The sequence below is a fragment of the Jaculus jaculus genome, chromosome 9, assembly GCF_020740685.1.
Source record: "Jaculus jaculus isolate mJacJac1 chromosome 9, mJacJac1.mat.Y.cur, whole genome shotgun sequence".
In the NCBI taxonomy this organism is placed as follows: Eukaryota; Metazoa; Chordata; class Mammalia; order Rodentia; family Dipodidae; genus Jaculus; species Jaculus jaculus.
The window spans coordinates 119,485,718-119,508,286 of NC_059110.1; the positions used below are offsets into that span (position 1 = coordinate 119,485,718).

Sequence of the window (22,569 nt, forward strand, 5' to 3'; positions counted from 1 at the left end):
GCAGAGCCAGGAGCTTCCTTTCTTTCTCCGTGACTAGCTTCGGAGGTTAAGGGTTACTTAGGCAAATAAAGAAAAGAAAAAAAAAAAAAAAGAGGGAGTGGGTCAGAGAAGGAAGGAAGGGAGGGGAGGGAAGGAAAAGAGAAGGAAAGAGAAATGGTTGGAGGAGAGCAAAGATCCCTCCCCCCCATACATACACCCGCAGCAAGAAACCATCGACCTCCTGTCTATCAAGGCACCTGGGCAGACACAATTTAGGGACAGTGTTCAGAAACTCTAGCTGGAGGGAAACCACTACTTTTCTTGAGCCAGCAAACTTCCGGGGGGGGGGAGCGACAGGCCAGGGAGGGCCTGGTCCCCCAGCGGCTCCGCTCAGCTCCCACCCGCCTTCTCCAAGGTGGCCGGCGCTAGGCTAGGGGTGGCCAGGCAGCCGTCGCCCGCGGCGGGCAGCGGATCCCAAGAGCGAACAGGCGGGGCGAACAGAGCGACCCGGGCCCAGGGCTAGGGTGGGCTTTCTCTGGGCGGGGAAACCAGACACTTACAGGCGGCTGAGGCCGACTTTATTTTTACTGCCCAAACTGTTGGAAAGTATTTAAGCTTAAACAGAAACAGCTGTATCGCTGGCACCGGCCGACGAAACTATTTGTTACCGGGAATGACTTTTTATGATTAAGGATGCAGCCGTCGGCGGCCTCTCGCAGGCGGCCGGCGCGGGTCGCCGGGGCGATCTGGGCGTCTTGGATGCGCTGTTCGTTAAGAAGCAGAGAGGTGGGACTGTTCCCCCAGCACCCACCTTGTAAACTCTGGCAACAAAGCCAAAAACTGGAACCCGCGTTTCGGCATGAGAACAGGACCGAGAAGGGCACGCCGCAGCGCACCTCGCTGTGGACGCGAGGCCAGCTTCCCTCTCCGGGCGCCCTGCCCTCCGAGCCAGACTCCTTGGCTCGGCTGCTTCCCTGTGTTGCTCGTCCTTTCTCCTGTCTTTCTCCCCCTTCCCTTCTCCCACCCCATCTCTGGCCACGGGAAACCGCTTCCCGTCAAGTTGATCATTTAACTAAACTGTGGCTTCTAAGCAGCTGGTCGCTGGGACCCCGCGCTTGGGCGGGGAAAGAGAAGGGGGTGTGTGTGTGGTTGGGCGGGCGGAGGGGGGCATCAAGGCACAGACTGCGAGCGACTGCTGTCTCCCCGAACCTCTAGCAGGTGAAAGGTCCGCAAGGGCGCACGCATAGGTGCGGGACCTCAGCATCTGCCGCGCGACCCTCGCCCCCTTCGGGGACCTGCCATCTCCGCGCACGAGAGACCCTCTCGCCAAGGTTACACTAGACACCCTCCAACTTCCGCGCCGTCGTTTCTCGCCGGGTGTCGGGGCGTCAAGAAGAGAAGCAGACAGGAAGTGTGCTAGCCCGGCACCCGGGTCTGGAGGAAGCCGGAGGCGTTCTCCCTCAGTTGTGCGCACCCCCCCAAAAAGTAGCCAGTCTCCAAAGCGCTGCCTTGATGGTGGTCCACGCCTTAAACAAGCCCACGATGGGCCGACACGGCCAGGCTTGGCTACTCGAGGGGCGGAGGAGGTCTGGCGATTGGGGGGGGGGTAGGCCGGATGGGGCCAGGTGGCTTTGGGGCGTGGGGGTTCTGAGAAGCAGGAAGAGCCCCGAGACCCCAGGCTGGCGATGGAACCAGCAGCCTGCACTGGAGGTGCCCCCGGACATGCATGGGGGGCTGCAGCCGGTCTACGGTTGGCTTCCGAGCCGGCGGAGAGCCCGGCCAGCCCAGCCCCGCTCGCAGGGCCCGCAGGGTGGGCGAGGGCAGCGCGGTGCGACTGCAGCACCCTAGCCGAGCAGGCACATTGATTTGTTAGCGGGATGGGACTGCAGACAGCGGCCGGTGGGGGGGGGCGTTGCCATGGAGACCGAGGGTGAAGGGATCCTGAAGCTGGGGGGGGTCTGCTGGAGAGTGTGGCAGGTCTCGGGGTTCGGGGCGCGGCCCGCGGCTCCCCGGCACCTGTGCATTGTGCATTGTGTAGCCCAGGGCGGCGGGGGAGGGGAGGGCGCGAGTCCTCGGCTGTGGGGGCGGGGCGGGCTGGGCCGGGGGTCTGCCGAGGGGGCGGAGCCTGGCTGACACCGCCGCGGGGGGGTCCCAGCGATTGCCGCGCTGGCCGTGGTGGCGGTGGGGGGACGCGGCTCACCGGAGGGACGACTGGGCGGCGGGGGAAGGGACCCCGGGGGGAGATCAGAGGGCGGCGCACCCCGCTCCCCACTCCTTCCCTCCCTCCCTCCCTCCCTCCGCCCTCTCCGCCGCCCGGCAGGCCTCTCAGACTGACAGCGGCCGGGCCCGCCCTGCGCGTACGTCACTTCCGCCGGCGGCCCCCGCCGACGGTCTCTGGAGTCGCTCTGGACTCCGCCCCCTGGCGATTGGAACGCGGGTCACGTAGCAACGCGGGGGAGACGGGGCGAGAGAGGGGCGTGGCTGCGGGCTCGCCCAATCAGCGCCCGGGGAACGGGCCTCGGCCGCCCGGGCTTTAGCAACGTCGTTAGCAACACGTGGGGTGGGCGGGGGAGGAGGGAGCGGAGCGCGGCGGCGCGGGCGGGGCGGGGGCCGGGGGGGAGGGGGGAGTTGGAGGAGGAGGAGGGAGGAGAACTGACGTCAGCGGCAGAGTATTATGGGCTGTCGTGCGCTGGCTGCTGCTTTTCTGCTCCTGGAAGCGGCCGAGGGGGGAAGCGGCGAGTCAACATGGAGCTTTCGGCGGTGGGGGAGCGGGTGTTCGCGGCCGAAGCCCTCCTGAAGCGGCGCATTCGGAAAGTAGGTGCTCCCGGGCCTGCGGCCTCGGCGAAGCCAGGCCCTACCCCTTCGGGCCGGGGTTCCTCCCCCCTGCTGCAGCCCTTGCTTCCCTTCCCCCAGGTCCCAGCAGCGGCCGCGGCCGTGTTGGCGGCGGCGGCTCCGAGCCCCAGCGCTCTCCTTAGACTTGCAGCGTTGCAAAGATTGCATGGATGGGGGGCGGGGTGGGGATGAATGCCGGTGCATGCACTTTGTGCAGCGTTTCGTGCAGGGGTGATGCAGCGGGCGCGTGCCTTTGGCGGTACGGTCTCAAGCATTCATTTGGTGCATGCATTTTCGTATGTATTTCTTGTGTCCTCGGCATGCATTCTTCCCCCCGCATGCACACACACACACGCACACACGTACACATTTTCCCTTTTGCATCCGCAGGGACGCATGGAATATCTCGTGAAATGGAAGGGCTGGTCGCAGAAGTAAGTAGGTTATATGCAATTCTCAACCCTATACTGTTATTCGTGGAGGTTTCTTTCTTTCTTCTTTCTCCTTTACGCTGAAATACAAGGCAGCCAGAAAAGTTACACACACACCCCTCTGCTCTCCTGGCTCCCCGGACTGATATCTCCCTCTTCCTTCTTCCCTGTAGGTACAGCACATGGGAGCCCGAAGAAAACATCTTGGATGCTCGCCTGCTTGCAGCCTTTGAGGAAAGGTGCAGACCCCCCTAAGGCCAGTCCCTCACTGGGAGGCATATCGGGAGGCTTGGTTTCTTTACTCACATACCTCTTCTTCTTCCTTCCTTGCTCTAGGGAAAGGGAGATGGAGCTCTATGGCCCCAAAAAGCGAGGACCCAAACCCAAAACCTTTCTTCTCAAGGTAGGATGACAGACCCCAAGGTGGACTGTGATTGTGCAAAGGGGACCCTGAGAACTTGTGAAGCAGTGGTGTCCACACCCAGTGTTTATTTGTAATCTAGGAGCGAGTCTCCTAATGGCAGGTCATCAAGTCAGTGGCAGCGCCCCGGGGCTCTGGGGGGCGGGGCCTAGCCACACCAGAGGCCTTTATGCCCCCCTCCATACATCCCAAATGGACCTGTAATGGCATGCGTGAGGGTATTGGTTGGAAATGGCTTGGGGTGAAACTGGGAGGTCAAGGCTGGAGGGGAGGCAGGGGGCGGTGCCCTGCTTTCCTCTTGACACCAACTTCTCTCTGCAGGCTCAGGCCAAGGCAAAGGCCAAAACCTACGAGTTCAGAAGTGACTCTACCCGGGGCATACGAATCCCCTACCCAGGCCGCTCACCCCAGGACCTGGCGTCCACTTCCCGAGCCCGGGAGGGCCTTCGGAACATGGGTCTGTCCCCACCAGGGAGCAGCAGCAGCACTAGCAGCACCTGCCGAACAGAGACCCCTCGGGACCGGGACCGGGAGAGGGAGAGAGAAGGAGGCTCCAGCCGTATGGATGACAAGCCCAGCTCTCCTGGGGACAGCTCCAGGAAGCGTGGTCCTAAGCCTCGGAAGGAGCTCCTGGACCCCTCTCCCAGGCCTTTGGGAGAGGCCAGTGATGGCCTCGGAGAGTACCTCAAAGGCAGGAAGCTGGATGACACCCCTTCCGGGACTGGAAAGTTCCCAGCCGGCCACAGTGTGATCCAGCTGGCCCGGAGGCAAGACTCCGACTTGGTGCAATGTGGTGTGACCAGCCCTAGCTCAGCTGAGGCTACTGGCAAGCTGGCTGTGGACACCTTTCCAGCCAGGGTCATAAAGCACAGGGCCGCCTTCCTGGAGGCCAAAGGCCAGGGCACCCTGGATCCTGGTGGCCACAGGGTCCGGCACAGTTCAGGCACTGCAGGCTCAATGGGGAGCCTGTATCGGGACATGGGGGCCCAAGGAGGAAGGCCCTCCCTCATCGCCAGAATTCCAGTGGCTAGAATCCTGGGGGACCCAGAGGAAGAGTCCTGGAGCCCCTCTCTGACTAACCTGGAGAAGGTGGTGGTCACCGACGTGACCTCAAACTTTTTGACTGTCACCATTAAGGAAAGTAACACGGACCAAGGCTTCTTTAAAGAGAAAAGATGAATCGCTGGGGCAGGAAGCCCAGGACAAGAGCAGGCGAGAGTGAGCGCAAACTTGGCATAGTGCTTTTTTATTTTGGGGTGGGATGTGGCCTTCTGGCTGGTCCTGTCCCTAATTTCACACCCCTTCAGCCCCTTTCATTCCTCCTTACTCAGTTCTGGTTGGAAAATTATCTCTAGAGTTCTATTTTCTATTAGATGTAAATGTGTTATTTAAGAAAAATATCTAAATATATATATTTCAACTCTTGAAGTTGTTTTATTTAAACAAGGAGAGAGACTGGTTTAATGGGCAGACAGGCTGAATTGGGACAGGAGGGGCCTCTGTCCACCAGGACACTGAAAGTTGGGGGGTCTGGGTTCTGGGTTTCTGAGGGTGCCTGGAGGGACTCAGCCTGCCTTCCTCCTCTGGATTCCCAATGCCAGACTCTTGGCACCAAGTCAGAGCCCAGATTTTTTTTCTCTCTCTCTTCTCATTGGCCAGCTTGGCCAACAAAAGGTTGGCTTCCCAATCAGAAAAAGGGGTGGGGTCAGTCTATTTTTTTCTATTTTTTTTCTAAGATTAAGAAGTCTATTAGGGGAAAGAAGTATTAAGTTGAATAACTTTTTCATGTGTGTTGTTGAAAGTGAAAAATCGCGTTTGGGTGGGGCTCAGTTCCGCCCCACCCCCAGGACCACACCACGAAATGCACTTTACGAAGGTGTGTGCTCAGTACACGCGGATCGTGTGTGTGTGTGTGTGTGTGTGTGTGTGTGTGTATGTATGTCATGTGGACGAGAATCAACCCCTTCCCTCAATTTCTTTCCTTCCTCCGCAGAGAGAAAAGAAACCCAGCGAATCTGTTTACATTCCCGAAATGCCAGGGTAAATAGGGAGGATTGGTATCAGTGCCCTGAGCGCCAGAAAGTTGTTTTAAGAGAAAAGTATTCGGGGGGACTTTTCCTTTGCGCGTCCTCTGGCTTCTGCAGGAAGACTTGGACAGGCCTCCCTCCCTGGGGGAGGGCGGGCCCGGCTGTCGGAGGGACGCTGGCTGGCCTGGCCACCCCGCGGGGGCCTGCGGCGGGTGCGCTTCGGCTGCGGCGCGCCAGGCGTGGGGCAGGACCGCGCGGGGGTGGCGGCCTGAGCCGGACGCGAGGCCCGTGGCGAGGGGAGGGAAGAACGAGGCAGAGTGCTTCTCCAAGAATGCTCGTCAGAACTTTTGCTGCCCTAACTTCTTAAAAGCAAAAGCTGTAATTTATAGTCCTTTTCGATTCGCCGAGTGCTCTCTGTGAACCCGACATTCAAATCCGGCCAAGTGGGGCGGAGAAGCGCGAAGTGTTGGGGAGGTGGCCGTGCGTCACGCGGAGCCTCAGCGGCCCCGCCACGGCCCACTCCGGCCCACGCCACGCGCCCCTATTTGACTCTAAAGCACAAATCTGTCCTTACCCTACCTTCGTCCCTACTAGCAAGGATCCTGCATCTTCTCTGCTCTCCCCGCCCTTAAAGGGCCAGTGAAGACCTAAACTTCCAGGGCTTCTCGAGGGAGGGGCGCGGGACCCTGCGCGCCCAACAAAGCACAGATTCGAGGCCTGCGTGGCCCGGGAGCTTGGCCATAGGGATGAGAGAGAGACCCCCCAGCCTAGTCCTCCTCTGCACTCCTGGCTCCCCACCTGGTTTTTCAGCCTCTCTCCCTCCTCCCCCCCCAAAAAAAAACTTTCTTAACTTTTAAAGATAGAGAAAAGAGGAAACCGATGTATGACATGATTTTGTTTGTTTTCGCGTATCAAATTGCGCCTAAAGAGAAGCCCCTGCAATGGGAATTTTTATCTGTTCACATTTGTAAAACTGGTATTTTAGACTTTGTATAAAGAAGCGCCGTTTACCGTGTGTCTGTTTAAAAGTCGACGCTGTTTTCAGAGGAACCCACATTGAAGGGCACGTCTGTTACTGAATGGACCGAAACTCTGGGACACGAGTCTCTTACCTGGCGGCCACTTTTCTATCCCTCCCTTCCCTCCCTCCCTTCTTTCCCTCCCTTCCTTCTCCCCTCCCTTCCCTCTTTCCTTCCTTCCCTCCCTCGCTGCTCCCTCCATCGCTGTCACCTTCCACCTTTCCTGCTGACTTTGTCCCTTCCCTCTGGCCTTCCTCCTTGCAGCCTGGTTCTGCCCTCACCACTCCTGTCTAGCCATCTGTCTGTGGCCTTTGTGTCTGTCTCTTTCACTGGTTCTTGGGAAGCTGACCTGTGTGTGAGGGTGTGGGGGGGGTGGGCAGGGGCTCTGCCAGTGGCTGGGAGTCTGTAATGCCTCCACCGCCCCCCCCACATGTGTTGAGTTTATCAAACGCTCAGATTTGTACAAATCCCAAATTGATCTCTGCCTCAGCTCGAGTGGAGCTTTGGTACTTATCTTCTTGGTTGTGGAATGTCTGTATCCAATATCTCTTTTTACGTGTTTAAATATATTCTTTGTAAATAGATACGTGTCTTGGTTTTATTTCCTTTTCCCGGACAGAGCAAAGAGGCTGTCTGGGTTTGGGAAGGACTCCTGCTTCCCGCTCACTACTCAGCTCACTGCCCCTACCCTCACCTTCTTCCCATTCCTCAGATGGGATGGACTGGGGCAAAAGTTCCTGATCAACTAGAGATCACCCCTGGGGGGCAGGGACGTGGGTTTGGGTGGGAATGGGTTACAACTCTCCTCTCTGTGGGGGGAGTTCAAAGCTTTGTTCAGTACCAAGTGCACTTCTTTCAAACCCAGGCAAAATTTAGCAACCCTGGGAAGTTGAACATGATCTTGGGGTTCCCCTTTCCTCTGATGGGGGGTGGCATCACCCTCCCCCAGCGGGCCACCTCCTCAGGCCACATTTCGCTGGTCTCTGACATGCAGATGCGCTCCGATCTTCCTGGCTTGATTCCCCCATGCTGTCGTGGGATCTGTGCCCCAAACCCACACAGCCTCACCAGCGCTCCCCGAAATGCAGAGCCTCCGCCTATTGATTGAAGAATTGAATTCGCGGGTATTGCTAGGCAACTGCCTGCTCGGAGCCGGCGCGGAGCGGGCTGATGTGATTAGTGAACCCGGAGCCGCGCAGCACCCCCACCTCCAGCCCCCATGGCCTCTCAGCCCCTGGTCTTCTCGAGGGGTAAATACCCACCCGAAGTCTGGGCGAAAGGCGGTCCAGGGAGAACAGAGGTTTGCGCTGGTGACGTGTGTTCTCGCCCCTTGAACTGTGGATTTCTCAGCAGTGGGGGCGGGGTCGTGAGCTTGACGAGGACAGCCACTCTCCAGATCGCCAAAAAGGCCATTGCGGGGCACCCCCGTCCACCTCCACAGTCCCTGCCAGACGTCGCAGGGTGCTAAGAAGCCGCAAAATGGGCGCACCCGTACAGCCGAAGGGAAGGGGTGTGAGCACGGGCACTTGTTTTGCTTTAGTGGCCAGACGGAGGACAGCCTTCCGTGCCTCCAACCCGTAACCTGTAAGGGAGGCCCTGGGATGCAGGGAGCTGGCCGATGCCTGAGGTCCCGGCAGAGGGTCACCCTGTGTAGTATCCTTCGGTCCCGAGCAGAGCAGCCTGTTCATGGGGAACAGGGTCTCAAGCAACAGGAGGTCCAAGATCCATTTCTCGAGGCTGACCTGCTGCATCCGGGGATGGGTGTGCTTTTGGCTGGGCAGGCAAGGGACAGTGGCGCTAAGAAAGCCGCGAAGGTGGCCAGACTGCATCCCATGGGCAGTTATTCCTGCGGCAGGTTCCCTGTCGCGCCTAACTGCAACCCCAGCCCCCAGCGTCGCATCCTGGGCATGGGTTGTATTTAGAGAGACGGGACGGGAGCAGACGCTGCCCGATTTTCCCCCTTCGCCGGCCACCACCAACCTTGTTTTGGCCCCGGGGAGCTCCTTCTATGGATTTCTATTTTCCAGGCAGATTCCCCCTGGGGAGAGGAGACCTGGAGTGGGGGCCCCTGGCCACAGTGCCGCCCGCAGCCCAGGCGGGTTCCCCTGAGTCCTCCGGGCAGGCCTGGTGGTGCAGTCGCTGCCTGAGCTGGGCCAACACAAACACCAGTGGAATGGAATATTTATGGCTCTTCGCCGGGTATCGGATGGGGACCGTTTTCTGTACTTTCGATGCTCTCTCGCAGCGCATGGGTGGCGGAGGCCTGGCGCTGGGCAAGCCTGCCCCAGCTCTCTGCGGGGAGCCTCCTCGGCGTTCCTCCTCTCGCCAAATAGCCCTCCAGGGCTCAGAGGCGGCTGGACTCGGCAGGATGAGGGCGGGGGAGAGCTCGGAGGTTGTCCGTGCCACTAGACGGCTAACCCTGGTGAGAAACGGTACGTTGGAGTCTGGACTTGGTCCTCTTTCTGTTCAAAGACCTAGACAACTGGAGGTTGTGGGAGCCGCGGGGTCACAGACAAGGCAGTAGTCTTCGCGATAGCCTGGAGCCAGGGTGGAGACTGTCCCCAGCAGCCAAAGCTCCGTGGCCCAAACTCCGTGGGACGCGCGCGCCCTCTAGAGGCGAAGGCCTCAGCCCCTGTCCCAGGTACCACCTCTCCCCACTCTGGGTCTCTCTAAGCGACCCTCCCACCCCAATCTCAAAGGCTACTCGGGGTTCCCTTTCTGTGTCCTTCTTGAGGGTGAACGAGAAGAAGGAGGGGTCCAGCTGTCTGGATTCCAGTCCTCTGAGTCCAGCTGACCAACGATGCCAGGTGCCCTAGGTTTGGCCTTGGGCTGGATTGGGTCCCTGGCAAGCCCAGTCCATTCTTCTGGGCAAATTCAGTGATCAGTTTAATAGAGATCCGTGTGGGCCAGCGCCGTCCCCCACACCGGGCCACCATGATGGCCTGAGTTCCTAAGAGTCTTGCTGTCCAGCCAGCCAGCACCTGCTCCAGACCCCTTGGCTTGTTCCTACGGGGCAGTACTAGATCTCTTCTGTTGCTTGGAAAGCCAAGGACAACCCAGCTGGGATGTCCTCTGTCCACCTCCTCCAAAACAAAAAGGCTTCAAGTGGAACAGAACCCACCAGCAGCGTGCTTTACAAGAACAGGGCTCCACACGAACAGCCCTTTGTGGAGCTGAGCAGTGGGTGGGGTTTGTTTCTGTCAGCAATGGGGACCCCTTTGGAACCTGAACAGCCAGGCCTTCTCAACCAGCCTTTTGACCAGAAGACACATAGGTCCAAGTTGTCTTCATTTCAAGGGGACCTCCATCCTCCTAGGAGGCGACAGTTTATGAATAAATTCACACTGAGGGTAATAATGGGACTCCAAAGGACCAGGGAAGGCGACAAGCACATCTTCCGTCTCCCAAGAGCCTTGGGTTAGGAGTGGCGGTAGCCACTGGCTAAAAGGCTTCATGGACTCCCTGGAACGTCATAGCTGTGTCCCAAGTCCAAGAACTTTGTTTCTCTTTGATGCACTTCTAGGAGGGAAATGTCTTGAAGCTGTCGACCGTGGGCCACAGCAGTCTACCTGCTGGAGGCCTGTAGCATCCCTCCTCACCTAGGTAAGTTTATTATCGTCATGGCTTCTCAGACTTAGCGCTACTGACATCTCAGGAAGGGCTTCTGCATGGCCAGTCGTGTTCTACAGGGTTCTGAAGCACCCTTGGGCTCTGCCTGCTAGAGGCTGTAGTACCCTCCCCACACGACAAACTCCACACACTGCCCTACGCGCCACATGAACCATTGCTGCGGGAATTTGCCCTTAAAGTGATAGATAGCCTCATCTTCCAAAAAAGCCTTTTTCTGCACCCCATGCAAGTGGCGAAACCTTTCCCAAACTTTCCCCTCATGCCACCATTATTCCTCCCATGTCCAGATGGCTGTTTTGTGGAGACAGTGAGTGGAAAGCATCTCGTTTCCATGAGTTATTTATGACGTACACCAGTTCAAAAGTTTAAAAAAATATTTATTGATACTAGGTTAACAAAAAGACAATAATCTCCCGATGCCATTTACTCATGTTTTTCCCATGAAAAATAAATTAACATCAGTCTAAAAAGCCCCATAAACTATGTTGGTATTACTTATTTTTTAAAACTAGACACCCCTGCCTAGAGCTGAGATGCATTTGGGTAACAGTGCAGCCGTCCAGGCACTGCCCTTGCCCTATGCCAAGCCCTTCCATCCCAAACCTTGCTGGGTTTCCTGGCGCAGCCATTTCCCCAGGCTGGCGGGTTCCAAATAAGTAGGGGAGGAGTTTGGTGGGCAAACTCGGCTGTTGTCTCGTTTCGACAAAGATTCCCAAAATTTTCCAGGGTAGTAACATACCCATCTTTGCTGGCTCGCTCTCTACAAAAGCAAACAGCTATACTTTAAAGCCGTCAAAGCGGCCTACTAGAACGGCTGTGCTTTTTAAAATTACAAAACTCAAATCAAGCCAGTGACTGGCACTGGTTCAGAGTCCATTTTCTCCTGATGAAACTCCAGACCCAGATCATTCCAGTCCTGTCAGCATCCCGGGTATAACCCATACAAGGAACACTCTTTTTGGTACCAAATATACATATAAAAATATGCCAAGACCTCTAGGAAAAGGACAGTCTGGCCACTTTCTACCTAATACAGAAGTATACAAAAGGACGAAGATGTGAGTGGCGTCTCAATCTATAATCCCATCATTTGGGGGGACTGAGGCAGAAGGATTGCCATGAGTTCCAGGTTCTTGACTGGAGACCCTGTCTCAAATAAAAACAGAAAGGTAGAGGCAAGATATCCACTGTGGCAGTTCACCTGGGACCTTTAGGAATAAAGGAATGAGTCTTAGATGAGTGTAATTTATGCCTAGCTCCACACACACATATAAATAGCAGCAAATAAAAATATAAAAGGACTACTTTTATTTATTGGTAAACATGAGACAACCAGCTGGGAGCACGTGGCAGAGCGCTCCAGCAAGGTTCTTGCGCCTGTGCACTCGCTGGCTCGCCCGCTCTCTGTAACATAAGCCGCGGGGTCAGAGCGCAGGAGGCAGAGGCAGACACACCGTACAAGGCAAAGCGGCCGGGAGGAAGGGATTTGTGGGTTTCAACTTTGGGATTGAAATAAGCTGGTAAGAAATAAAGGCACCAAATTTTGGTTTGGAGACCTGGCAGCTGAGAATAGGCTGGTCAAACCAAACACTTAGGGACACACTCACTTCTCCAATAGCTCATGGGACCCCAAGGGCACCCAAGGGGTTTGCAGGAGTTTCTGATAGCAGTGCTCTGCGTAAACTGCAGAACTTGGAGACGATGGAAGGCCAGGGTGAACAGAGCCAGCAGGTGATTCTTCCTCCTGGCTACTTGCTTCCCAGCCTTCCGGCCTGCACGGTGGGCACTGTTCCCTTGCATGCCAGACACAGCAGACTACACGTGGTCAGCCTCGGCAGCTGTGGACGTGGGCCTGTCCCCAAAGGCACAGTTGAGGTCAGTTTGGCTACAAAAGGCCATCTCTTCCTATTTGGTGTGTGAGGGGTGAGGGACTGGGAAGCCCACTCAGTCCAGGGTGGTTTTGGAAAGGGCAGCTTCTCCCCTGCAAGACAACTGAGGGAGCCCCACCCCCACTTGCCAGCGCACCACCCGTGAGTGGAAGCAGAAACAAAGGCTTCACAGTGCCCCCACTTTTTGGCATCACAGGCTCCTGTCACTGCCACCACCCTGCCCTAGGCCCATGTCCACAGACATCTTGACACTGGCCAGCAACCTGACAAGGCAGTTTGAAGACTTTGGCCACCTTGATGGGCACACAGGCATACAGACAGCTCAGAACTTGTCTTCCAAGGCCAGGAGGGGCCAAAGTCAGGATCAGGGTCAAGCTCTTTGGCCTTTCTTGGCCCTGACAGGTGAGCTGCTCACTCTCCCACATCCCAAGCGGTACAGAGATATTGCTTCTCAGATGGGAAGGGGAACATGGAACCCCTAAACAAAGGGGAGGATTGTCAGGGAAAATGGCACCCAAAGAATGGGCCAAGCCACCAGGAAGGACCCTGCACCAAGGGGGCTGTGGTGGGCCTGCACCCCTACACTAGGGCTGGAGCACAGCTCACGGGCCCCTGAATACGACTGGGCCACCGTTACCAGATTTTCTAGCTAGTGGAAAGGCTTGCTGGTCCAGGGCTGCAAGCTCTTCCCCAGCTGGGGCTGTCTCTGGCCTACAGTGTCCACCTTTCCCTCAGGCCCAGCAGCTTCAGCTCTCAGAACTAGGGCATACCCTAGATGGCCCTGAGCTGACCACCTGATCAGTGGTGCAGGTCTGGGTTTAAGACTCATTTCTCACTGTGACTCAAGCCTGCAGGGAAGATAAACAGAGCTATGACTCCCCTGCACCCAAACATGGTGGTGCCTCAGCATACCCCGAGTGCTGGGATGAGACCGTCATATCCTGGCTGACAGGCCGCGGCAGAACTGCTCTGCTGGAGACATCCAGCTCAGTTGCCAACGAGAGGATCCACCTTACCACGAGCCAGGCAGAGCGGCTTGCGAGGGACATCAACTGCACCAGACCCTGCCTCTGACAGCGAGAGCAGGGCTAAGGAAGGGGAGGGTCTCACTAGGCCAGGGAGGATCACCTGCTGAGGAGAAATGCTCTGTCCAAGGTGGGAGAGGGTATTGGGACATAGTGGCCACCCAGATTTCCTGAGATGACAGGAGAGCAAAGTGGGGGCCCAGAGAGGTAGGTTCACCAGGGAAGCCAGCCCCCAGGCAGGGAAGGCAGATTCTGCCTTAAGTCTCAGCACAGAGCAGAGCTGGCCTCCTGGGTCAGACGTGAACACAAAGCCAGAGACTGGAAGGCTGCTCTAAGTCAGGCAGCGTCCCTAGTAATGTCTCAGGTTGAAGAAGCCTACACTGGTGGGCGACTCCTTCACAGTGACGGTGATGAGATTGGCTGTGACGTCAGTGACAAAGACGTGCTCAATGAGGCTTCGGGTGGGTTTCCAGTCCTGGCTGGTCTGCACAGACACCGATAGGTTCTGCCCAGCACTAGGCAGTGAGGACGAGTCAGGGTCCGAATCGGAGCTGCTGCTCTCCTCCCCCGTGCTCATCTCAGACAGTGCTGGTGCCTTGCGGCCTTCTCCAGGCACCGCGTGGCCCTCCTGCCCACTGGGGACAGCAATACCTTTGACACTGTCCCTTTTGCCCAAAGGAGTGGGCAGAGCTGCCGTCTTGGAGGCCACCTTCTCACCTTTGCTGGTGTCAGTGGGTACACTGATCCCACTCACACCCGTGGAGCCACCTCCAGTGCCCTTGCCTGTGGTTGGGTGAGAGGCAGGGAGGGCCTTGGTGGCTGTGGCATGGCGGGCAAGCAGGCCCACGCCAGGCACGCCATTTTTGACGCTCTGTAAGTCCAAGACCTGCAGGCTGAGTTCCTGGGTGGGGGTCAGTTGGGAGCCTGGAACCCCGGCAGATACCTTGCTCCCACCGTGGCTGTGAGGCCCTCCCCCTGCGCTGCTCCCTTTCTGCTCAGAAGCCCCACTGCCCGGAACCTTCGGGACTTTGCTTCCTGGGGGGCTCAACTCCCCTTTCTGCGTCCTCACTTTTAGGTCAAGCCCAAGGCTGCACTTACTGGCAGCTTGTGCCTTGAGTGCCAGTCTGCTGGCAGCCTGGGCCTGACTCTGGCTCATGCGGTTCATGTAGTGTACAATGGAGCTCTGCCAGCTGATGCCACCACGGCTGGGGCTGCTGGCCATGCCCTTCATGAGGCTGGCCAGGCTCTCTGGGGTCGCCATAGTGCTGGGACCACTGCAAGCCTCTTTGGCATGGGCCTTCAGGGCTGCCAGACCTGCCACAGGGGCGCTGAGTGGAGGGGGCAGCTTGCTGGGAGCTCCTAGGTCCTTCCGGGTGGTTTTCAGCACCTTGGCCAGGCTCACAGGTCTCCGCGCGGCCTTCTGTTCCGGGGGCAGGGGCTTACGTCCTCGTTTCTTGCGGATAGGGTCCTTCAGCTCCGGCTTGGCCACTAGAATTTGGGCCTTCTTCTGAGGCACTGGGTGGGTCTCACGGCCCCGGGGACCTCTCTTGGCATCCAGGTCGCTGTCATCGTCTTCATCCGAGGAAGAGGAGGAAGATGTGGAGGAAGAGGAGGAACTGCTGGATTTGGACTTGGAGGGAGCATCTGGTTCCTAAAAAGATAATGGGCGAAGGGGGTTAACCTCTGCTGCCTGGACTAAGCCCTGTGCTCTGCCCAGGTGTGTCCACACCCCAGCGGCCCGGGGGGAAGCAGCTGCTGGCCATGCTGTCCCAGAAAGGGTGACAGAGCCCAGGCTCTGCGGAGTGTGAAACTGATGTCGAACAGGAAAAACAGAAACCAACAAAACACCCAGGCAGCTTGTCAAGCGAAGTGAGTGACGTGGGTGACAGTGGGACGTCGGGTTAGCTGCAGCCTGCCTGGCAGACAGCTGGAGAAGATGGCTGTGTCCAGATGAACATGGTCATCTGCCTTACAGGGTTAAAGGTCCAGTGATGCAAAGCAGAGCCTTGCCACTGCAGCCAAGAAGTTCTTTCGTTTCCCACCCTAAAGCCAACTCCTCAGAACCTTCCAAGCCTTAAGAGAGATGGCGCCACTGCACTCCAAACTCAGACAAGGGCTGATCCCTTCAAACCTGGAGGTTTCCAGGCCTCTTCAGCAGCAACCCAGCCTCACCAACCCACAGAACTGCCTTTCTACAGGAAACAGGACCTCTGTGACACACTATCCTGCCAGAAAGGACAATAGTGAAGCCATGGCCACAGCACACCGGGGCTGAGGAGTGCTGGGAAAACAAAGGAACACCTGAGCCTAAGACCAGAACCCCTTCCTTCCCCATTCTGCCTCTGGTCTGTCACAGGGGGCGGTGGCAAGAAGGTCCCAGCAAGCCTCTGCACCTCTCTTTACCTGGCCAGTCTATAACCAGCTACCTTCATTTATGGTGCATTCAGAGTGGGCCTGGGGTGGCCCAGTATCCTGGGCCATATCAGCTCCCCTACTGGCTCTTATCTCTGCAACAAAGCTGTAGGCTGGCTTCCCTGATGATGAGCCCCGGGGTGAGAGGGAGCCCTGCTCAGCCCCTAAGCCCGATGCTCCTGTCCAGTAGACAGGAGTGCAGAATGGACGGGAATGAAACAGGAAGCCCCTGAGAAGGCCCCAGGCCTGGGAGGAGGAGCAGGGGTTCTGTCGCTTGCTGGTGCCCTCCACTGGCAGAGGCCTGCACAGGTAGCGCCCAAGAAGGTTCATTGTGCCAGAGGACTCCTGCCGGAAGAGCCTCTGGCCCAGAGCAGTGTACAGGGCAAGCAGTCAGTAAGGACAGCTCAGAAAGCTTGTGGCCACCCACCTTGAGCTTGGAGCGGCGGCTGCAGGACGACATCACTGTGTGCTTCCTGGGCCTGCCCCTTGGCCTCTTGCCTCTCTTCCGGTTTTGCACCTCCTTCTCGTGTTCCCTGAACACAAGGTATCAGTCAGCATGCAGAAGCCTAGCATGGAGGGCCCCTGTACTGTACAAATCAGCTTTAGCAAACCCAACTCAAACTCCCACAGGGTGTCTCTGCTGTCCAACCTCAGGTAGTTTATCATCAAGCTTACAGCAAAAATGAATCCCACTGATCCAATATCCAGAGCAGAGGCTTATAGTCTGTGGTGTGTATAGTCTATGGTGTGCAGTCTGTGGTGCGTAGTCTGTAGTGTGCAGTCTGTGGTGTGTATAGTCTGGTGTGCAGTCAGTGGTGGGTAGTCTGTAGGGTGTAGGGTGAGTGTGAACTTTACAGCCATCTCATTCCACTTACATTTGGCCAAAGACAGGAGAACAAAACTGGGAAAGACACACTTCCTGCTTTCTTTCTCTCTCTCTCTCTTTTTTTTGGGTTTTTGTTGAGGTAGGGTCTCACTTTATCCCAGGCTGGCCTGGAATTCACTATGTAGTCTCAGGCTGGCCTGGAATCTCAGTAACCTTCCTACCTCAGCTGGGATGAAAGGTGTGCGTCACCTTGCCTGGCCCAGCTTCCTCATAAGCCCCCCCCCCACTTTTTTTTGCCATAAGCCCTTTCTACTACATGTTCAAGAACCAGCAGAAATCCAACAGCAGCCTTCACAGACTGCCTCCCCTCACAGGGAACAGAACCCACCGGGACCACCCTTCGGCACTGGCACGGGAAGCCCACCCGCAGTCCACAGGATTCCCAGAGCCAGCCTGGCTAACCATGTCATCCCTATCCCCGGCTTCTCATTAGTCCCTCCTGAACTGTGCTCTAAAAGCAGCAGGAGTCCCCAGGTCGCCAGAAGCCAGGATTCAGACTCTGTACTTCTGGAGTGAGGAAGCACTGTTGACCGCTCAAGGAAGCCTGGATTTCAGGCCACCCCTGGAGATTTCCACTAGTTTAAGCAGGCTAAACACCTCCTTTTGGGGGCATGTAAAGCAATCTCATAAACAACTTGATTAGCAAAGCAGCTTTGGGCCTCAACTCACAACCTCCTCGATGACATGGGGTTATCTCGTGATCTCCTCTGCTGACATGTCAACTGGTGCCATCATGCTGTGAATGTGGCATCCCTTACATGCAGAGGTCCCTCCCTGACCAATGAACCACCAGCTCCTCCAGCAGTCCAGAGGGATGTGTTTCTGGTGGATGGAAAGAGGCAGAATGTGCGTTTTTCTGCTCTTCTTCCAACCGTGACGACCCAGGCCATGCCGCAGTGGTCTGCGTTACGTATTTTGGCTCTAACCAAAGCTAGGTCAAGGACACACAGTCTCTCCACAGTCTGGAAAATGTCTTGTTTTGCAGTGCTGGGGATGGAAACCAGGGCAAGTACTCCACCCACTGAGCCCCAGTCCCAGTTCCAGGACCATCAGGCCCCATTCTGCTGCTAGGTTGTAGCTGCTCAGCTCAAGTGATCCTCTCACCTCTAGCTGGGACTAGATGTGTCAGAGCATCATGCCTAAGGATGCAACCTTGACTTTGAAAAAACAAAAACACAAAACACCAGCTTCCAAAGTGTGCTAAGTCACCTTACAGGACCAAGTTATCAACGAAACAAAAGGTAATGAGGTTGTTGTTATAAGAGTTTCCCAAAGGAACTGGAGCAAGCACAAACACTGTTTTGATTCTCACCCTGCCAAAACATCCTCCCAGGGAACTGCAAGATGTCGCGCTACAGCAAGAAACTGAATGCAGCGGGGCTACCAGAAAACAAGACTGCCGGACCGGGTCCGACTGGGACAGCGTTTGCGTACTGCACCCATCCACCTCTCTACCCACGGGGCCAGCTCCCATAGCAAGAAGGTGTGCGCTCAGCCGTGTGTCCCTCATGCTGCCTCTCTGCCTTTTCTCCCTACAACACCTCACAGCTCCCCAACTAATGAAGAAATGATACCCAGAACTACAGACAAATCCAGGCTGGGCCTGGCGCCCTCCATACTGTTCTGCAGCTCAAAGCAAGAAGCATGTTGTGACTCTGGACATTATAGGCATCACTTTATACTGTGCACAAGTTGCCCCTCAGAAAAAGCCAAGGAAAATAAGAACTTTTAGAAGGACCAAAGTCGCATACACTTAGGAGATGGATGACGGGGGACCTCACACCACAGGGCCCCGCCCCTACCAAGGGCACTGTGCCACCAGCCCATCCCTCCAACTCCTCCCACCCCGTGCGTGCTGTTAACTTTCTCACTTCTTCTGGAAGGCCAGGAGCAGCCTGGGGTCCAGGATGTTCTCTTCTGGCTCCCAGCTGTTATGTCTGGAAAAGCAAAGAACAAGGCGGGTGACACAGAAGCCAAGTGAGCCAGCCTTGCTGGCTCCCCCAGACAGACCTGTTGCGGGCAAGGGTCCCTTGGAGCAGCAGTGCTCTAAGTTCTTAACCCAGAGATCCCAGCGTCCCTTGAAACCGGCACTGTAACCTCAAACCCACAGGGACACTGCCACCTCAAGCCCCCAATTACAAGAGGCCACAAGAGGACTCTCAGTCTGCGCCCGGGAGGAAAGCAAATCCCAATACAAGGCACAGCCAGCCGCTGAGAGGGAATCCCCCGAGCCTGGCCGGGAGCCAGAGAGGGAAGGGAAGGCCGGTCCGGGATGCAGGGGAGGAGGGGCAGCCGAGGGGGAGCGCAGACGGCAGCCACCGACTCCAAACAATGTGGCGGGCACCCTGGCGAGCGCGGGCCCGGGCACCGGGGTTTGGGGGAGCTGGAGGAGGATGGGTGGGACCGAGGAAGAAAAGGGGGTGCGGAGCAACAACCGAGGAGGAGGGCCAGGCCCTCTCCTCTCCCCCTTAAAAAGAAAACCAACCTCCCTCCTTCTATCAATGGGAAGCTCAGGTTACAGCGGGGTAAATATGGGCCAGGGGAGGGGGCTCGCGTCCCGCGCCTGCCGGCCTGCCTGCCGCGGCCGGGACGGGCGGGGGGCGCCAGCAACAAATGGGCGGCCGGAGAGCGCGACGGGCCGGAGTAGACGCGGGTGGGAGAACGCCCGGCCCGCTCGCCGTGGGCTCGTAAACAAAGGGCAGCGGCGGGCAGGGCCGGGGCGCCCCGAGAGCCCGCGAACTTCCCGCCCGAGCGAGCCCGCGATGGCGCGGCCGAGGGGTCCCCGAGGCCCCGGGGCGGTCCCGCTCGCGCGCGCGGGGCGGGAAGGGGACCGGGCGGCCGGGCCGCGCGCGCGGGGCGGGGACTCACTTGGAGGACCAGCCGCGCCACTTGACCAGGTACTCCAGCTTGCCCTGCGGGAGAGAAGAGCGGGCGGTGAGGCGCGGCGCGGCGGGGCGCGCGGGGGTCCGGGCAGGCCGGGGCGCACGCACCTTGCGGAGCCGCTTGCTCAGGATGCACTCGGCGGCGAAGACCTGCTCGCCCACGCTGCTCAGCTCCTCCATGCCGCCGCCGCCGCCCTCCCGCCCGCGGCCCGCCCGCGCCCCCGCGCCCCGCCGCCGCCGCCGCACACAAAGCGCCGCCCCCGCCCCGCGCGCCCCGCCCCGCGCACGCGCGCCGCCGCCGAGGCCCGGCCAATGGGAGCGCGGGGCGCGCGGGGCGGGGCGCGCATTGTTCGGCGGCGGCGGCGGCTGCAGGGCCTGGCCGGCTCCCGGACCGCGGGGCTGGGTGGATTGGCTCGGCACGCACGCACGCACGCACGTACGCACGCACGCACGCATGCATGCATGCAGGGAGACGTACCCCTGTGCCCGCTGGAGTGGGTCCTGTCGTCCCGCCGGTCCGGCCCGGCTCGCCGGCTTTTTGCCCCCCAACGTCGTCGTGCGGGCGGAAAGCCATTGTCTGGCGCGAGGGAAGGGCGCTTCCTGCCCCGGCCGTCGAGGGGCGCTGCTCCCCGCGCGCGCCTGCCCGGGGACGGCTCTTGCAGGAAGGAACTATCCTGCGAGGCACTTGAGCTAAATGGGCCGGGGTGCGGAAGGTCCCGGAAAACCGAGCACCCCCAAAATAAGGGGAAGAAACGACAGCTGCTCCGAGTTCTTGTTAAATAGCTGCAAAAGTGGGACCTAGTTTCCCCAGCTTTTGGTGCCCACGTGGGGAGACAGTCGAGTATCTTTTCTTTTTTTCTTTCTGAGTTTCGGCTTATTTCACGGTTTTGGTTAAATAAATAGACGTGGGCGGGAGGGGACGGTTTGGAGAGCAAGGTGTGACCTAGGATTGGGTCGCAGCCATAGGGTCGTTTAGATCGATTTTCCCAGGCAGAAAGGACCCCAGACTGTAGTAGAAGTGGAGGTGGCCCGGCTCCTCCCAGGTCGTCCTGGGCAGGCTATCCTATGCTTTTATTTTCCCGCCCAGACGTGAATTCCGTTGAGTAACGCCCCTTTTAAAAGATTTACATTTTAATTCAGAATTAAGTCAAGCAATTAAGGGGGGTGAACTTGCATTTAATAAAAATTCAGTGGAATGAAAATTCATTTTCTGGATTGATTTCTTCCTTGAACCCAGCTGCAAAGTGTCCCATGTGTTGTTAAGCAGATCAGAGCCGGGCTTTGTCAGTCCGTCCTCCACGTAATCAGTCCATTTGGAACCTCGCTTTTGGAGGGACTCTGGGGGAGAAATGTTATTTTTCCGTTAGAAGGCAAAGGCCTTCTCCAGAAAACGAACGCCTGGAAACCATCTTGCGATTTGGGGTGTCTGTCTAGTTGTCACTTCGGTCACCTTTCTCTGGGTGCTGACTGCCAAGGGGCCGGGAATGAGGACGTTCTCCTGGGGGACGGGAACGACTCGTGTATGTGTCAATGGGGGGGGGGGGGCTGCGCTCCAATCCTGTTTAGGGACGAGACAGAGTGAAGAGCGGAGCTTGCCTCTGCCGGCTCTTTTTGTCCCTGTTTTGTTCATGTAGGCAGTAAATTGTAGAGCCAGTGTGAAGGTGTATTTATTGTAATCCTTCAAATAGCTGGATCCATTTCAACCACCCTTTCCTTCACGATTCTTCTTGGGTGTAAGATTTACTACCGGAAGTTTCCGGTTTCCGTTTTGAAACAGTATGCCATAATGCTTGCATAATTGTTTTTTAAGAACAAAAAGCTTTTAAAACAGGAAAATCTCCCCCTCCCCTCCCAGAAATAACCTAGAATCTGATACTAACATTGGGAGGGGAAAAAAAATCAATTTCCTGGAAAGCTTACCACATAGATCATCTGCATTGGGGACATAGATCATCTACTCAGCTTTGAATACTGGGGACACAGTATTTAGATAATTCATTTGGAGAAAAAAAATACATCAAATTTGCCAGGAATTAAACCATCCGTTATATCTCTAGTTAGCACATGACTCAAATGTATGCTGTTTTCCTTAACTGTCTTGCTGAGTAACGGACCAGTTCCAGTGTGTCAAATCATGGTTTGGGGTCAGAACAGATTCCATCTTTCATTTCTGATTCATGTCTTAAGAATTAGTAGGGCAAGCAGGGCATGGCAGCACATGCCTTTAATCCCAGTACTCAGGAGGCAGAGGTAGGAGGATTGTCATGAGTTTCAGTTCAGCCTGAGACTACATACTGAATTTCAGGTCATCCTGGGCTAGAGTGAGACACTACCTCAAAAAACAAAACAAAACAACAAAAAGTAGGTTAGTTGGGACTGATTCTTTTTTGTTTTGTTTTGTTTTGTTTTTGAGGTAGGGCTTCACTCTAACTCAGGCTGACCTGGGATTCACCATGTAGTCTCAGGGTGGCCTCGAGCTCATGGCGATCCTCCTACCTCTGCCTCCTGGGTGCTGGGATTAAAGGCGTGTGCGGTTTGGGACTGATTCTTTTTGTCATTCATTCCACAATTATTTAGACTTCACTCCCTTGTCAGTGTGGCTAGATGGGGATGAGGTGGAAGCTCCACAGCAGCTGTGCCGTCAGGCTGGTGCTAACGCCCCACACCACTGTGTACCTGCGAGGGTTCTGAGGAACTCATTTAACATTTGACTTCCTTTTATTTCCTTTGTAGCAGTTGACATTCCAATAGCCACTTGAGGCTTGTGGTCACTACAAGACACCAGGCAGGGCCACAGGACCAGGAAAGGCGATCCTATAAGGTACTTTAAGTGAAAGCAACACAGCCTTGTATGTTAGTGAAGACCACCTGACCTGCACTCACATTTATGCCTACCGATACATCAGGATGGGTAAACTGTGCGAGAAGACAGCAGAGCCAGGCGGTGGCTCAGCTTTTTTTTTTTTTTATTAGCATTTCCAATGATTATAAAAAAAAAAAATCCCATGGTAATTCCCTCCCTCCCCCCCACACTTTCCCCTTTGAAATTCCATTCTCCATCATATTACCTCCCCATCTCAATCATTGTACTTACATATATACAATATCAACCTATTAAGTACCCTCTTCCCTTCCT

At 56.7% G+C, this 22,569-nt stretch overlaps 2 protein-coding genes across 2 annotated transcripts; one reads left to right on the forward strand and one right to left on the reverse strand.

Annotated features, from left to right (window-relative positions):
- The first annotated feature begins 2,656 nt into the window (after positions 1-2,656).
- Cbx8 (chromobox 8) lies at positions 2,657-5,083 on the forward strand. The gene is made up of 5 exons (XM_004655251.2): positions 2,657-2,793; positions 3,202-3,245; positions 3,416-3,481; positions 3,579-3,645; positions 3,985-5,083. Exons 1-5 carry the CDS (start codon positions 2,725-2,727, stop codon positions 4,840-4,842), a joined length of 1,104 nt encoding a protein of 367 aa, XP_004655308.1. The 5' UTR covers positions 2,657-2,724; the 3' UTR covers positions 4,843-5,083.
- A 5,615-nt stretch (positions 5,084-10,698) lies between these two features.
- Cbx2 (chromobox 2) lies at positions 10,699-19,625 on the reverse strand. The gene is made up of 5 exons (XM_045159187.1): positions 19,542-19,625; positions 19,420-19,463; positions 18,423-18,488; positions 16,093-16,198; positions 10,699-14,904 (listed from the first exon to the last, which is right to left on the reverse strand). Exons 1-5 carry the CDS (start codon positions 19,611-19,613, stop codon positions 13,603-13,605), a joined length of 1,590 nt encoding a protein of 529 aa, XP_045015122.1. The 5' UTR covers positions 19,614-19,625; the 3' UTR covers positions 10,699-13,602.
- Between the last annotated feature and the right edge of the window lie 2,944 nt (positions 19,626-22,569).